The sequence below is a fragment of the Thermobia domestica genome, chromosome 6 (genome assembly GCF_964235325.1).
Source record: "Thermobia domestica chromosome 6, izTheDome1.hap1.1, whole genome shotgun sequence".
Taxonomy (NCBI): Eukaryota; Metazoa; Arthropoda; class Insecta; order Zygentoma; family Lepismatidae; genus Thermobia; species Thermobia domestica.
In genome coordinates this window covers 6,016,145-6,033,471 of record NC_137459.1, presented here as the reverse complement: position 1 = coordinate 6,033,471, position 17,327 = coordinate 6,016,145, and the positions used below count along the sequence as shown (strand labels likewise).

Sequence of the window (17,327 nt, the reverse complement as noted above, 5' to 3'; positions counted from 1 at the left end):
CAGTTATGAAAACCAGTTTTCTGGTACCTGAGTTATTCACGAGCAGAAGGAAAGAAAACATGATCCCGTTATGAAACTTCGCTATAAGAGGTCTTCACGGAAAATATTGTTCGTAATATACGATCTTTCTTCCATGTTTTAAATGGGCGGTGTAAAGGGGATTTTAATTTATGTTCGTAATATCCAATAATTCGCCATTTCCGAGTTCGTTATAAGTGAGATGCACTGTATTCTGCTAAAAACTTCGAAGGAAGCAGACCTGAGTAGCTTTTAGTACTTTTTCTTTACATCAAAGAATGTAATACTCAAATTGGTATGTTCGTTCCGAAGTTATTAGCAAAATAACTGAGTAATCTGTAATGTAACATAGCTCTTCAGCATCAAGCTACATGGCATATAGACCTACAGTTTAATGTGAAAATCACGCCCACGAGCAGGAAATAAACAAGTCTCTTGCACCAAGAATAAATTATGTAGCCATGAGAAGAACTCTAAGAGTGATTATTCTTTTAGTAAGCTCTGTACACTGAAAACAGGTTCTCAAATATTCAATCTTAAAGACATTTTGGTGATGATCTTACTTGACCTTTAAAATCTAGTCCAGGAACCAGACAGCTGTTATAGGAAGAGATCAGAAGGAAGCAAGGATAAGTAAAGGAGTACGGCAAGGATGTGGACTTTCACCTCTCCTGTTCAACGTCTATAAAAGAATTCTTTGAGAAAAATGAGAAAGGCGTAAAAGTAAGTGGTCAGGTTTTCAGCACAATAAGGTTTGCTGATGACATAGCATTGATAGCGGAGAACGATGAGGACTTGCAGAAAGCACTTTCAAACTTGAACGACCAATTGCATAAAACGTGCAAAATGAAGATAAATAAGAAGAAAACCAAAGTGATAAAGTGCACAAGAGCAGGACAGGAAGGGACAAACGTGTGGCTAGATGGAGAGAAAATCAAAGACGTTAAGACGTTTCCCTATTTAGGAAGTCTAATATCCTAGTGCAGGCTAAACAAGCATTCAGTAAGAAAAGAGGACTACTAACATTAACAAATATGTCGTTGGTCGTTCGAAAACGATTTATTAACACACTCGTATGGAGCGTGGCGCTTTACGGATCAGAAACGTGGAGACTGAGAAAAGCTGAAATATCCAAGCTAGAAGAATTTGAAAAATGGTGTTGGCGCAGAATGCTGCGCATATCATGGACCGAAAGGAAAAGGAATGAAGACGTACTAAAGGAAGCTAATGAAGAACGACAGATCATGAAGATAATAGGAAAAAGAAGAAACAGCATGCTTGGCCATCTTATTCGGCACTCCGATTGGATCACCGTGTTGACAGAGGAAAAGGCAGAAGAAAAACCAGGAAGTGGAAGACCAAGGATAGCATATCTAGATGCAGTTACGAAGAAGAGACCTTATCAACTATAAAATAGCTCTCCCAACGAAGAGAAAAGCTTTAAAATTTCAATTTTGCCCAGCAACCTATGGTTGAGATGAACAAGACGAAGATTTTTTTTAAAATATATTTTTACCTTTCTGTTAATTTCTTCATTAGTTTATATTTTTCTCTTCATTTCTTAGCCTTCCTTCTCTTGCACACCCGTGTCACACTCCTCACTTTCTTTCTTCCCCTCCCTATGTGATGAAGGACATAAGAGTGATTCTTTGTTTAGCTGAGTTGATTTTGAGTTTAACGTCCCTTTCAGCAGCGAGGCCATATGAGACGGGACCTACTGATTAACGTGGAATTCGAACTACATGAGCGCCCGCCGGGAATCGAACCCGGGTCTGATTCTTTGTTTAGTTCATGTGATTATCTTTTCTTCTATTCTGTGCTAATTCACGTTTCATCCTTTCTTTGGAATTCCTTTATTGAAATCATACCAGAAAGCAGTTAAACTTACAAGCTCCAACACTCAAAAAGTGCACTATAAGTTATTTTGCTAAAATGCTACATCAGATAGGGAACCGAAGAAATATGGAAGAAAGAAAAGAAAAAAATACATACAATAATGAAAACGCATCTAACAATACTCCGTATACATCATCCGATTAGGAAAAATTCGCACTATGAAATATCTGTAGAGGACAGACTGATTGTACTGTCTTTAGAGAACATGTTGCTAGTTCCTTGAAGATTATCAGCAGTTGTGTATAGAACGCATCCTCTGTCTCTAATGACAGGACAACTCCAGAGAATACAAGTTGTGTTACTTCGAGCTGAGAGGATCCGAGTGGTCGTTCCGTCAAATTACCGTCTGCGTTGATCGTGATGTGTCAATGGTCCATCGGGGTGTTCACAGTGGGATGGAGGGAGAGGATATCCACACCAGAAGTGCACCCCAGTGCAACTCATGGAGCACCTGGACACAAGGATCGTTCGAACTACCCACCAGTGCAGCCAGAGCCACGCGAGTACACAACCATCAAACAATCAACTTTCAGAATAGGTATATATGTTCCCGCACGATTACTCGGCAACATCTCTGGCGCTATCGGGATATCCTGCAGTAGCGACATGGTAATCAGCAATTCGAGTTGCTTCTATCTCAAACATAGTAACTGTGGAAAAATCCAGTGTGTGTTCAAACTCGCCACTCAGATATGAGGGCAATGAGCTATACATGAAGCTCGACCATGGTTTTCATTGAGGGGACATAATTAGTTCGTCGTATTTTCCTGATGTCGTCAAGTCTATCCTGCGATCTTATCTGGATACTTTCCAGGACACCATCTTCCAGCAGCATGACGTTCGTACCCACCGAGCTTGCTTTACTCGGCATACACCTTCTACTCTAGCCTGCTGGGTCCCCAGACCAAAACCCTGTCAAGCATTTGTGGGACACTGTGAAACAGTGCCTGATCTCCAACCGGAATCTTTTAGCTACACCAAGATCTAAAGCAAGCATGGGACTCCAGTCAGACATTCAGCATCTGTACGACCGGCTACCTGCCCGAACAGGTGCTAGTGTCGCCGATCGTCTTGAGTACACGTCCTATTATGGTAAGTTCTGAATGTTCTTGGACATCCCGTAATGAAATCTTTAAGTATTACGTTCCACGATTATGCCAGCTAGGTTAAAGGAGATGGTGATGATGAGAAATAAATAAAATGGCGGAATGAATAAAGTGGGAGGAAACGGGAGAACCCCGAGAAAACCCACGCACACGGTGTTTGTCCACGACAAAGTTCACTTGGCGGGAGCTGGGATTGAACCCGGAACCCCATGCACCAGAGGTGAATATTCAACCACTGAGCCACCGTGGCCCCCTTGGACATCCTGTATAACATGACTGTGATATCCCACAAAAAGTCATGTAGTAATTTTTACCATCATCATCTTGTTGTCCACCAACTTTAGACCAGATCCGTGAATTCCTTCTGGGTGTTCTCAAATTCTTAAATGCGTTTCCACCTATACATATATACTCACACATATCCTTACACAGTGAAATATTCTTACCATTCCTTTACTCAACATGAAGAGTACTCTCGTATATTTTGCTCCAGACAAATGTGCATAATCAACACCTACATCAAGCAAACTACTGGCAACACTGTAGTCCTTCTCTCCTGCGTGGATTTGCTGAAAAGAGAAAGTATTCGAGTTTTCAACATAGCCACGTACATAACTGCATTACACTGTTAATGTTAAATTATCAATTGCAGGGTACAAATGAAAGGGACTCTTAAGGGACAGTGGTGTGATATTGTTGTTTTAAATGTACATGCTCCAACTGAAGATAAGGGTGACGATATAAAAGATAGTTTTTACGAAGAAGTGGAACGGATATTTGACCAACTCCCGCGATACCATATGAAGATTCTATTAGGGGATTTCAATGCGAAGGTAGGACGAGAGGATATTTTCAAACCGATTATAGGGAACGAAAGTTTGCATAAGGAAAGTAATGACAACGGTGTTAGACTCGTGAACTTTGCAACATCCAAAAACCTAATCGTGAAGAGTACAAAATTCCCACATCGCGACGTTCATAAATACACTTGGACATCACCAGACGGAAAAACACATAATCAAATTGATCACGTTTTAGTAGATAGAAGAAGACAATCTAGCATAATTGACGTCCGGTCGTTTAGAGGGGCTGATTGTGACACTGATCACTACCTGGTAGCAGCGATAATACGGGAGAGATTATCGTTGAATAAATGTAATACTCAATGTCCGAAAACGGAGAGATTTAATTTAAAGAAATTAGAAGAGAGCCAGGTAAGAGAGGAATACCAGATTGAAGTTTCGAATAGATTCTCGGTTTTAGAAGACTCGGAGTGCACTAGTGTTGAGGATACTTGGATTGAAATTAGAGATAGCATTAAAAGTTCAGCAATAGAAAAATTGGGACACGCGGAAATACGTAGGAACAAACCATGGTTCGACCAAGAATGCATTAAACTAGTAGACAAGAGAAAACAGGCAAAATTACGGTGGCTACAAAATCCGAATGAAATAACTACACAAAATTTCGCAGATATCAGGCGGGAAACTTCCATAACTTTTAAAACAAAGAAACGGGATTTTTTGAAAGCTAAAATTAAGGAACTTGAAGATAATAGTAAAAATAAAAATGTTCGGGACATGTATAAGGGGATCAGCGAATTTAAGAAAGGCTATCAACCTCGTGCTTATATATTAAAGAAATCTGACGGAACAGTTCTCACCGATACGGATAGCCTCTTAAATAGATGGAAAGATTTCTTTGACGATTTGCTGAACACGCAGCCAAAAACTAATGTGCGTGGAGAAAAGGAGATACACACCGCAGAACCGTATATTCCAGAACCCAATCGAATAGAAGTGGAAGCCGCTATAAAGAAATTAAAGAAAGACAAATCTCCGGGTGTAGATGAAATTCCGGCTGAGTTAATTTTAGCTGGAGGCGAAAAATTGTGGAACAAGATACACAAACTCATTCTCCTTATCTGGAACAAGGAAGAATTGCCACAAGAGTGGAAAGAGTCAATCATTGTTCCAATTCACAAGAAAGGCGACAAAACTGACTGTAATAATTATCGAGGCACTTCTCTTCTGTCAACATCCTATAAAATACTTTCAAATATTCTGTTAGCAAGATTGACCCCATACGCAGATGAAATTATTGGAGATTATCAGTGCGGATTTAGACGAAATCGATCAACTATCGACCAAATATTTACCATTCGCCAAATACTCGAAAAGAAGTGGGAATACAATACCCCGGTACATCAACTATTTATTGATTTTAGAAAGCCTTACGACTCGGTTAGGAGAGAAACATTATACAACGTTCTTACAGAGCTTGGAATACCGAGAAAGCTAATTAAATTAATTAAGATATGTTTAAGTGAATCCCAAAGTAAAGTGCGGGTAGGAAAATTTTTGTCCACGAGCTTCCACGTCGAAAATGGCCTGAAACAAGGAGATGCGTTGTCGCCATTATTATTTAACTTTGTGCTGGAATACGCCATAAGGAAAATCAAAGATAGCAACCAGGGCCTAGAGTTGAACGGTATTCACCAGGTTATGGCATATGCTGATGATGTAAATTTAATAGGGGATGATAGGAGAACAGTAGAAATAAATGCAGAGAAAACTAAATACATGGAAGTGCGTCGGGACCGTAATACGGCAAATTGTGGAGGCGTTAAAATATTAAATAATACTTTTGATAAAGTGAATACTTTCAAATATTTAGGATCAATATTAACAGACGAAAATCATATTCACGAAGAAATTAAATGTCGACTAAAAGCAGGGAATTCGTGTTACTATTCGGTTCAAAATCTCTTGTCGTCGCGAATTCTGTCGAGGAATTTGAAGCTTAAAATATATAAAACGATAATCATGCCTGTTGTTCTGTATGGTTGCGAAACATGGTCGCTTACTCTGAGGGAAGAACATAGACTGAAAGTATTTGAGAACAGGATCCTGAGAAGAATATTCGGACCCAAAAGGAACGAGAATGGGGAATGGCGGAAGCTTCATAACGAGGAACTACATAGTTTATACGGTTTACCCAACATTGTTAGGGTCGTCAAGTCTAGGAGGCTTAGGTGGGCAGGTCATGTAGCTAGAATGGAAGGAAGTAGAAACGCTTTCAAAGTCTTGACTGGAAGACCCATAGGAAAACGACCATTAGGAAGACCTAGGCGCAGATGGGAGGATAATATTAAGATGGATCTCGCAGAGATAGGAATACAAAGTAGAAACTGGATCCAATTAGCTAAGAATAGAAGTCAGTGGAGAGCTTTTGTGAACGCGGCATTGAACCTCCGGGTTCCATAGGCCATAGAGTTAGTTAGTTAGTTTTAGGGTACAAATGAAAAACACACTAAATCTAAAGCACATGATTTTAAGATATTTGGCCCTTCAGACAGCTAAAAGCAGCATCTTACCAACTGTATAACAACACTGTGAAAGCAACAGCTTGATGCCATTTTCTAAACGATTAAAGAAATCCCACATAAGGAAGAACCCGCTTTGTACATGCTTTAAAACCGCTCTTCTGAAAAAATTACGAAATGTGACTTAGCGTGTTTTTCTCCAGTGCCCTTTATTTGTTTTCCACTTTAAATCAAATACCACGATGGAAGATTACCTTGTTTCTACCTTCGAGAGTTTATATAGAGTGAAGTATTGAGAGTGAAAAAATCGAATTCTAAATTTCTAAGGATTTATACTTTTCACGGCACGTATGTACTCGAATAAGTGGTTGCTAGATGCCTGCTTGTTCGTCCGTACGTATCTACAAAAGCTTAGAAACAACCTCCCTCCCTCACGGCTACATAAATAGAGTAAGAAGCGAGAGACTCAGATTTGATTCCTGGTGGGAACTTATGTGGTTCGAATCCTACATTAATAGGTAAACGTCTCATATAGCTTCGGTGCTGAAATAGGCAACAAAAGCTCTAATCTCATCGCTGACCCAAAACCATTCAACGTAACAACATGAAATTCTAAAGTTTTTATTAGATTTTTCAGCTTAATTCCCTCCTACCTGCTAAAATAAAGGTAAGAAACAAAATTTTCAAGTTTCTCGAAAATGGTTCTCAGTGATTTTGTCTATGTTTAATAAGTAAATATATCTTTAGTAACGATATAGTATGTCACTATTCGTTCCTTACTTACCGACCCTAGGAAATAAGATGGGAGACATATAAATAATCGAAATGAAATGAAATGGAGTCTTTCAGTATTACGTCCCACGTTTGTGCCGGCTAGGCTAAAGAAGAAGATGACGACGAGAAATGAATGAAATGGTGGAATGAATAAAGTGGGAAGAAACGGGAGATCCCCGAGGAAATCTACGCAGGCTGCTTTTGTGCACCACAAAGTTCACTTGGCGCGAGCTGTGATCGAACCAGGGACCCCAGGCACTAGAAGTGAACGCTCTACCACTGATCCGCCGCGGTCCCCTATATCCTAAAGGGGAGAGGGGTTCAAAATTTATGCCAAAAGCAAAATATCTCATTTTTTAAAGAATAAACTTTCATTGAAATGTGTATTCTCTAAAGAGGGAGTGGAAGAACGCTTCAAATACTTTCATAAAATTTATTGTCTCAGTGCGAAGAACGACTAGTTAGCTAATATACGTTAAACTAAGTAAAATTCCTGCTCTTTGCATAGGAAGAGAGAAGACCTCTAACGATTTTATTCATATTGCATAAAGAAATATTTCAATAATAACCCCACAATACATAATTCCTATTGGAAAAATCCACAAGAGGTAATTTTACTGATGGAAAAAAGTTTTGTTCGGATGTTTTATCAAAAGCAGGTTAGGAAATACTGTATATATATACATAGGTATATAAAAGTAAAAGTGACTATTTTTGCAAACTTAATAAATCTTGAACCACTCGACCGATCTCAATCAAATTTTCAACATAGATGAGGTTTGGGCGTGGGATGGTTTCTATCATTTCACTTTGACGATGCAACTTAGGGGAGGGATATATATATACAGTGTGTCCGTAAAGTCGCGCAACCCAACGTTTGATTGCATATATCTTTTGATCTAAGAACGATAAAGACCTCAGACTTGAATGAAATGTAAGCATGTTCTATGTAGACATTTTTGAGATTATGACCAATGCTGGAACCTGTAATGTGTTTGTGTAGTAATGAAATAAGTTACTGTAAGTGTAAAATAAAAAAATGTGCAAAATGAAGAAAGTCAATATTCAGTTGCAGAAAACTGATTTCCTGCGGGTGAATTCCTGTGTATATGTACAGTATGCATCAACATTTATCCATTGGTGCGAAAATGTGACAAGGGTGATGCAGTGTTGCCATATAAAAAAGCTATTTAATGCAATTCCGTAAGATGGGCGTTTTTGACAGAAACGCGGCCCTTGGCAACACAGTTGTCGTAAAATTACTGCAACAGGTGTTTTGTAGGTTAATTAATGATAAGCAATGACAATTTGCACATAATTGATAACATGAATTTTTATTCAAAACTTTACGATATGGCAACACTGCATCACCCTTGTCACATTTTCGCACCAATGGATAAATGTTGATGCATACTGTACATATACACAGGAATTCACCCGCAGGAAATCAGTTTTCTGCAACTGAATATTGACTTTCTTCATTTTGCACATTTTTTTATTTTACACTTACAGTAATTTATTTCGTTACTACACAAACACATTACAGGTTCCAGCGTTGGTCATAATCTCAAAATATCTACATAGAACATGCTTACATTTCATTCAAATATCAGGTCTTTATCGTTTTTAGATCAAAAAATGTATGCAATCAAACATTGGGTTGCGCAACTTTACGGACACACTGTATAAATGATCGAAAATGACCGATATTAGTATCGAACCCATAGTTTCTGGGGTCCCTAAGTTGATTGGTGACAGTTTTGGGCCCATTGTGTCCAAAATGAAATGTATTCTCCCCGTATGAAGAAGGGGTATTGTGTTTGTATATCATAAATAAATATTTTACTAACTTTATAACGAAGGTAGCTCATTCTTCTTACAAATAACAAATAGAGGTATAATTTACTGATGAACGATTTTCTGGAAAACGGTCCTATTATCCCCTGTTTCATTACCAACTTTACATTACAGTACAATGTACTTAAAGGGAAAAGGACAAAGGCTAGTTTACTTGTAACACGTTGTATTCAGCTGATTTTTTTATGGCATAATCCATTTCTCTGAAAACCCAGATAGAATGATTTCATGATGGGGTGATATATACAGGGTGTTTCAAAAAAACATCAACAACAACGTTTGGAAGGTGATTCCTAACACCAAGATAAGAGAAAAAGTATAAACCAACCTAGGTGCACTAATGCTTCCTTTCGGAGTTCTAGGCTGCCGAAAACATGAAACAAAAATGAACTTTAAAGGTCCATAGCTCCAAAACTTTGGTACCTACCGAAGTCCGGTCAAGACTTCACTGAGGAACTAATATCTGTGCTATCCAAAAATAGATGTTTCAGAATCCTGCGGTACTCACACAACAATTTTTATAGAGGGAGTTTGGCTACGGGTATATAATTTGAAGTTATCACCAACTACCTCTATAAAATTTGTTGCGGAAGTAGTGCAGGATTCTGAAACATGGATATTTGGATAGAGCACATACTAGTTCCTAAGTGATGTCTTGACCGGACTACGGTACGTTCCAAATGAAATGAAATGAAATAAAATCTTTAAGTTTTACGTCCCACGTTATGCCGGCTAGGCTAAAGGAGACTGTGATTATGAGAAATGAGTAAAATGATGGAATGAAGAAAGTGAGAGGAAACGGGAGAACTTCGAGAAAACCCACGAACACGGTGTTTGTACACCACAAAGTTCACATGGCGCGAACTGGAATCGAACCAGGAACCCCAAGCAGCGTAGGTGAACGCTCTACCATTGAGCCACCGCGCTCCCAGACGGTAGGTTCAATAATTTCGGAGCTATGGACCTTTAAAGTTTCTTTTTTTTTTCTTTCATATTTTTAGCAGCCCATAACTCCGAAAGGAAGGATCTATGCACCGAGGTTGGTCTATACTTTTTGTGTTATCTTGGTGTCAGTAATCACCTCCCAAACGTTGTCGGTGTTGTCTTGAAACACCCCGTATACACAGGCATGATATATATATATATATATATATATATATATATATATATATATATATATATATATATACGTTATACGAGAACGTCTGTAAGAAATTAAGTTCATATCTCGCAAGTGAGCACTCCTTTATGAAATACGACATGCAATATTCATTTATGAAATATTGGATGATTCTAGATCCCATCCCCCTTCTCTAATCCCAATTCATAATCTCTGTGTACTCTCCAACGATTTTCTTTACTTTCTCAAACATGCCTGAAATTGATCTCGTATCCTGTTTCCTCTTATCACGTCATGTGAGACTAGATAGAGTTTTATGTTCTCTATGATTTTTTTTTTTTTTGGTTCTCTCCGTTGTTTCTTAACTATCAAAAAGCTCAACTCTTTACTTTGTAACTGTTTTCCACGTATGATACACAAATAAACTGTTAAGTATCTTATATATCTATCTGCTCTAGGGTGTACCATTTATATGCTGTAAATGGCGGATTTGTGGAAAAAATTTAAAATCATTGTTCTTTTGCTTTCTCTTTTATAGCATTATAGCAACAAGATGGCCTTAGTGGGTGGTATCCGAACAGTCGTATCCTCCTACTAGTGACATTGTAACTTAATGTGTGTCCAACGACGTTGCCAAAATTTTGGGCCCCGTTACAATGTGATTTAATGACTTACACATGTAAGTTCTGTCTTTCTATATAGAGATGGGGGCAATGAACAAACATTGACCAACCTGCCTGCATATATGGGTCGTTTCTTCTCAAAGAAAGAAGAAATATTCTGTGGAAAGCAGGTTGAGTGTATCAAATAACAAAGCAACACCAAGCACTCGAAGTTTTTTGTTAGTCAAGAGATTTAAGACTTTCCATTCCTTACTCAAGTGACGGAGAAAGATCAGCTTTTACTCACCCCCGTATTCTCGTCAAGAGCTATCGAATTTTGTTGGCAACACCGAATTTCGGAGAAAAAATCTGTTTCACTACCATGTAGTGGGAGGAGAAGGCTAATGGGTCAATTTTCTATACCACCCACTAAGGCTCTCGCCTAAAAAATACATGGTATATTACACTGGTCGGCATGAAAATTCTCCCACGAGGGTGAAAGGGTGTACCGGATAGATTTCGAGAAGCTGATTACGAATATCTCATCGAGAAAGTTCCAGCACGTAAGGATTTTTTTGGCGGGGCTGCTGTTTCCATAATTAACAGAAAAATCGTATTTTTCGTATTTAATATGTGTTTTCCGTGTTTGGAGTGCATAATTCTGAATTTTTATCTTAATTCAAGTACTGTTACTAGGCTATATCCCAGGAACATTCTTTTCTCTAGCTCACGACCCGCCGGAAACGTACCCCCTCCCCTTGGGTTGCAAAGATTTATTGTCGTTCCACATTGCATACACTAAAACCTAGGCGTTATTGACTGAGAAAGGTTTCGTAATCAACTTGCGATCATTCGTCGACTCCCTTTTGTCTAGACGACCGACAGATTGTTGGAAAAAGGCGCCAAGACATACACACGTTGTCGCGTGAAACAAATATTTCAGTTTCGAGTTGATCTTCGTGTTAGAAGGTAGTGTTACGCTGTGTCTGTGTATACCGTAGGTGAAAAATATTTCTGCGTGAAATATTGACGTTTGTGTTAAACGAACATGCCGAGAACTTTCAACAATTCGACAGATTCATTCTGCTACATATGTGGGGAAGTGATTTTCAAGGGACAAAGTAGGCCATTGTCACCGTTCCTGAAGACAGCCTACCATCTGTACTTCGGGTGTAAAATTGGCGACCAGGATCGCGTTTGGGCTCCGAAACAAAGTTGTAACTCGTGTGCGCGTACTCTCACAAGATGGTTGAAAGGTACACATAAATCGATGCCGTTCGCCGTACCTATGGTTTGGTGCGAGCCCCGTGATCATGTTTCAGACTGTTACTTCTGCCTGACTAATATAAAAGGTTTCTCAAAAAACATGAAGCATAAAATATAGTATCCTAACTTGGATTCCGCGAAGATACCTGTGAAACATGATGTTTGTCTGCCTGTACCCGTACTACTAGACTCGTACACCCTGTGCAGTGTTTCATCCGATGAAGAACCTGCCGCTTGTGAGGATGTTGCACAATCTTCGAGTACACAGTCAGATCCCAATTACGCTCCAGTGCCTGACACTAATGAACCACATGTGATAAGTCAGGAAGAACTGAATGATCTGATCAGAGACTTAAACCTTCCCAAGTCTAAGGCCCTGTTGCCTGCATCACGACTTCAACAATGGAATATACTAAACCAAGTTGTGAATATATCGATGTATAGGAAAAGAGAGGTGAGGATGGTGATTTGCTGTATTGCCGTGACATTCCATCGCTTATGGGACAACTGAAGTTGAACTACAACACTGAAGATTGGAGGCTATTCGTAGATTCCTCTAGGATAAGTCTCAAGGCAGTGTTACTATACAATGGCAATGAAAAGCCAGCCATCCCTATCGCTCATGCTGTACATATGAAAGAAACATACGAGAACATGCGAAACCTATTACAGAAAATAAAGTACGAACAGTTCCAGTGGTCTGTATGCGCTGACCTTAAGGTCATTGCCATCCTCACCGGTTTACAAGGAGGTTACACAAAGCACTGCTGCTTCTTTGTCATTGGGATAGTCGAGCCAAAGATCAGTACACTCTCACAAAATGGTCGCCAAGGAAGCAATTGGTCCCAGGGGAGATGAACGTGACTAATGAGCGTCTTGTGGATCCGGAGAAAATATTCTTACCACCCTTTCATATCAAATTAGGGCTCATGAAGGTCTTCGTCAAGGCCCTGAACCGGGATGGTGAAGCATTTAATCATCTCAGAAAACTATTCCCAAGACTCAGCGAGGCCAAGGTGAAAGAAGGTGTTTTTACGGGACCTCAAATAAGAGACGTTTTTAAGGATACTACATTTTCTTCTAAGCTTAATGAAGTGGAAAGTGAGGCTTGGGAGGCCTCTCGAGAAGGGTGCAGTAACTTTCTAGGGAATCATAAGTCACCTAATTACAAAGACATTGTGGGCAGGTTAATTACTTCATTTCGTAACATGGGATGTAATATGTCCCTAAAGTTATAGTTCCTGCATTGCCACCTGGACTTCTTCCCTGAAATGTACAGCTTGGTGGAGGTCTCTGACGAACACGGAGAAAGGTTTCATCAGCAAATAGCTACCATGGAAAGGCGTTACAGTGGTAAATGGAGTGTGAATATGTTGGCAGACTTCTGTCGGAATGTGACACGCGAGACACCCTGTAGTAATTACAAGAGGAGTAGGAAAACCAAGTGACACGTAAGTGATAAACTTTAACTTTTTATGCAATTTCATCTGCATAATTATATTGATATTTAAATTATAATGTGCAAATTATTATGGGTGGAGAATAGCATCTTTGGGCGGATATTGAAACACCCTCCCCCCCCCCTCCTATCTGAAAACTGTAAGTCCTGGAGAAAAACGGGTTACGGATTCGAACTCAGGAGTTCGAAACCTATAGGAATCACCTATTTGCGTTCGTGAGAGCGAAAAAAAGTTTCATTTTGCCGACCAGTGTTATTAGACACAATTTCTCTAATCAAAAGTACTGAATGAAAGACATAAAATTATGAGTTAAAAACAAAATAAAGGAAAAAAACCTACCTACAACCTAAATTATGGGTAAATTAGCATAGTAAGTTTTCTCAAACATGTTACATGTAAAATATTATAATACGACTTAATGTTGATACTTACTGCCAACTGGAAAATAAGACGGCAGTGCCAATAAACGCTATGCTGGGATAACTCGATGGCTTTACGCAAGATGGGTTTGGCCAAGTTCGCTTGAGTCTGTTGCACATACAACTCCGCTAAAACACTTGCTGCTTCGAATTTCACATCGTCGAAACTGTTCATGTTTTGTGACATAACCCACTAAAATAATAATACAATACAATAGTTTAGCATGTTACACGTATTATAGTTCAAAGATATAAAAACTATGGTTGATCATGAACACACAAAAGAAATATTGAACAATTTCAGAGTTATTAAGTGAAGTGAAAATTCAACTATAATTACGATCTTCGGTACCTGATTCCAATAAGAAGAATGACTATTCTTTAGTACATAATTTCATGGATCTAAACTTTTCCTCAAATTGTTTTTAACTCTATATTTGTAATATTTTTAAAAAAAATACTATCAATAAATAAGGAATCTTCCCGATATTGAGATTTCTTTGAATTTTCTAGGTTGAACATCGAGAACCATTAAGTCTCGCACTTTCAAGCACTAGCTTTCCCCCGGAGCCTTGGACAATAATAATAAAAACAAAAAATAATAATAATATTAATAATAAAACACGAGTAAATACAATAAAAACATTTAGAATATGAAAAGGAACGAAGTCACTATGATGCGATAACCTCTTGCCTTATCCACTCGATGAAGCTTCACTCGTCTATGGATGAAGGGGCTTACTGCACAATGGAGAAATCAGATTCTCTTACTTGTTAAATCCATAGTTTGATTTTCCCAGTCAACCACTTGACAAATGAAACTTCATGAACTACAAAGAACAAAAGGATTTTGCACTGCTTTGTATAGCGAGCCCATTCCTTTTCATACTAGACATATGTTTATTGTTTTCCCTCCGTGACCAAGGCTACGGTGGACAGCCAAAAGCATCAAAACTGCAAGAATTAATCAGGAACTGAAATCAGCTCCAAGATTCGACAGAAATGTACAGTACACAACTAGTAGATGATGTTTCGATGGGAACTTTACCTCATATTTGCAAGCTGTTTTTCGATCGTGCTCTAGAAAAAAGAATTCATAAAAGTGCTTCTATTAATGATGGCTTATTATTATTTATTAATTTTAAGAAATTTAATCAAATTTTAAATTATCCAACTCAGAAATGTTAATTTGGTAATATTGCGTAGGGGTACATTACACTCTTGTACAGAGTATAATAAATTACGGGATACTAAGTTGGGCCGCTGCTTTACCTACACACTTAAAACAGTAGTTGTGAAGCAAAATAATATTTTAAGAATATGTCTTTACAATTTGCTGGGTGGAACAGTATATTTAAAAACTCTATATAATAAAGAATATTCAGTTTTCTCTATAAAAATATTACTCATGCAGCAAAATAATGCAGATTAATGCAAAACAATTAATTATATGTTACAAAACTACAAGTATGACACAAAAATACCTAACTGTAATGAGAACAACTAAATCTGTAAGACAGTACTAGGCTTATTGCATAGCAAAAAATTACAACAAATTACTGATCCATATAAAGAAGAAAAGTATACGTTTTTCTTCTTCTTCTAGATTTGGTACAGGGTACACAAAAGTTAGCTCGTTGGAATCTCTGTTCCATAAGCTTTACAACGAGGTATTTTTCATGTCCCTGTGACAATTAGAAGGGGTACTATGGCCGCCAACGTAAAGGTCTACGATTTTCTTGAAATCCCTTTCGGTTCTGAAAATGTTAAACACACTTGTAAATATTTAAGGACAAGGCGTCCTGGACTGCAATTATATATTAAGTGAAGTTCCAATGGCATCTATCCCTAGAATGGAAAGATGTTGCACATGTCTACTGCATTTTTTGCCCTATTAATTTACTGTATTTTTACTTTTATTTTTTGGCAGCACATTATATATTTGGAAATTCAACACAAAATTGATTTGTATGTGTATTTTAAATTCTCATTAGAATCATTAACAATTCAATAAATAAATAAATTTTAAATAAATAGACTATCAGGATAAAATAACTTTAACTTTCTCTTGTCAACATTTCAATATTCAGAACCAACTTCAAGAGAAACCATTAAGCTACAGAAAATTCTTTTCAATTTCTTCAAAAACTTCTTATTAAATACCTAATTCAAACTTAGAAGTTGCTGGACTTCTCTACATTTCCAAATCAGACACTTTATAGTCTTGGAAGCATAAATTATTAGGAATTATTAGGCACTGACCTTTTAGTCCAGACGAAAACTAAAAGTGGGTGACGGTCAAATTACATAAGTAAAACAATAAGAGATCTGATCTTTTACTTTTTCATTACTACTGAAGCTTGAGTAGTCAAATGGAACGTAAATCCAAAATCACTCCAATTATTTCTACTTGCTACCAAAACCATGCATATTCTTATGGTTTATGATGAATATATTCATGAAAATGATGTTAATTTAAACCTGCAATCCAGTCATAGATGTTTCCCTTCATATTTTATAAGGTCATTAAACTTAAAAAAAAAAAAAGTTCCATAATAATCATCATTACTTCCTCAAAAGCCAATGGAATCATCAACAATCAACCGAAGAAAGTGAGGAAAAACTTACGGTTGGCAACCGAACCCGGGACCTTCCAATTATGAAGAAAAATTGGTAACCAATAGATTATACCCGCTTTTTTTTCTGTTTCATTTTTTTCTTTTCATAACAAAGATACATTCTACAGAGTCTATATTAGGGAAAAAGTCACACACATATACAAAGCAGACCATTTTGGGAAAATATAGCCTTTTCAAAACAAATGAATCATTTACGCTACCCATGTACTTCAAAATCGCTGTTCTGTAGAACTTATTAAAATATCCAACTGCATCAACAGAAATAACATATTTAACACTTTAGTTATTAAAATATAAATTATATGGATTATTTAACTACGATGTTCAATCTCTTGTTTAAAAGTTGATGTAATGACAGTAAAATTTAACATATTAAGAAACGTCTGGCCCAACCAAACTACATATTTAGGCCTTTGTAAAACTGTCTCCTTCCCACGCACACTAAATCAAATCCAAATCTCTCCAAAGACAAGTGGCTTTATCCATTTCATTCATTTTCTAGCATTAGATGAATCGAAATACTAGGAATACAATAAAACATACTACTACTAGTATTTAACTACACTAGCGTTGTCACTCAGCACTTGTACCAAATCTATCCATACAAGCACTACCTATGTTTTCATGAATTTCAGCGAAAAAATTATTCTTATAAAGAGAAACTTCAAAGTTCATATGGCATCAATAACAATTTTTCCAACACAGTTATAAGCAAGAAGTAAAAAATCTTTATTTATAAGTATTTGCTATTTATCTCACAAGAAAATTTCGCAATATGTGAGACAGTAAAACCATCAATATTAAGAACATTTGGTAACAATATCTCTGATAAATCAATGCATAAA

General features: G+C 37.5%; 1 protein-coding gene across 1 annotated transcript in view; it reads right to left on the bottom strand.

Moving 5' to 3' along the window:
* Nucleotides 1-17,327, bottom strand: part of LOC145687828 (MAU2 chromatid cohesion factor homolog) — a 71,158-nt gene that overhangs the window by 48,803 nt on the left and 5,028 nt on the right. The window contains exons 2-3 of the mRNA XM_081761280.1: nt 13,857-14,036; nt 3,467-3,589 (exon numbers count right to left, since the gene is read on the bottom strand). Of these exons, the coding sequence (XP_081617406.1) occupies nt 3,467-3,589; nt 13,857-14,036 (303 nt within the window). The remainder of the gene's footprint in view (nt 1-3,466; nt 3,590-13,856; nt 14,037-17,327) is intronic.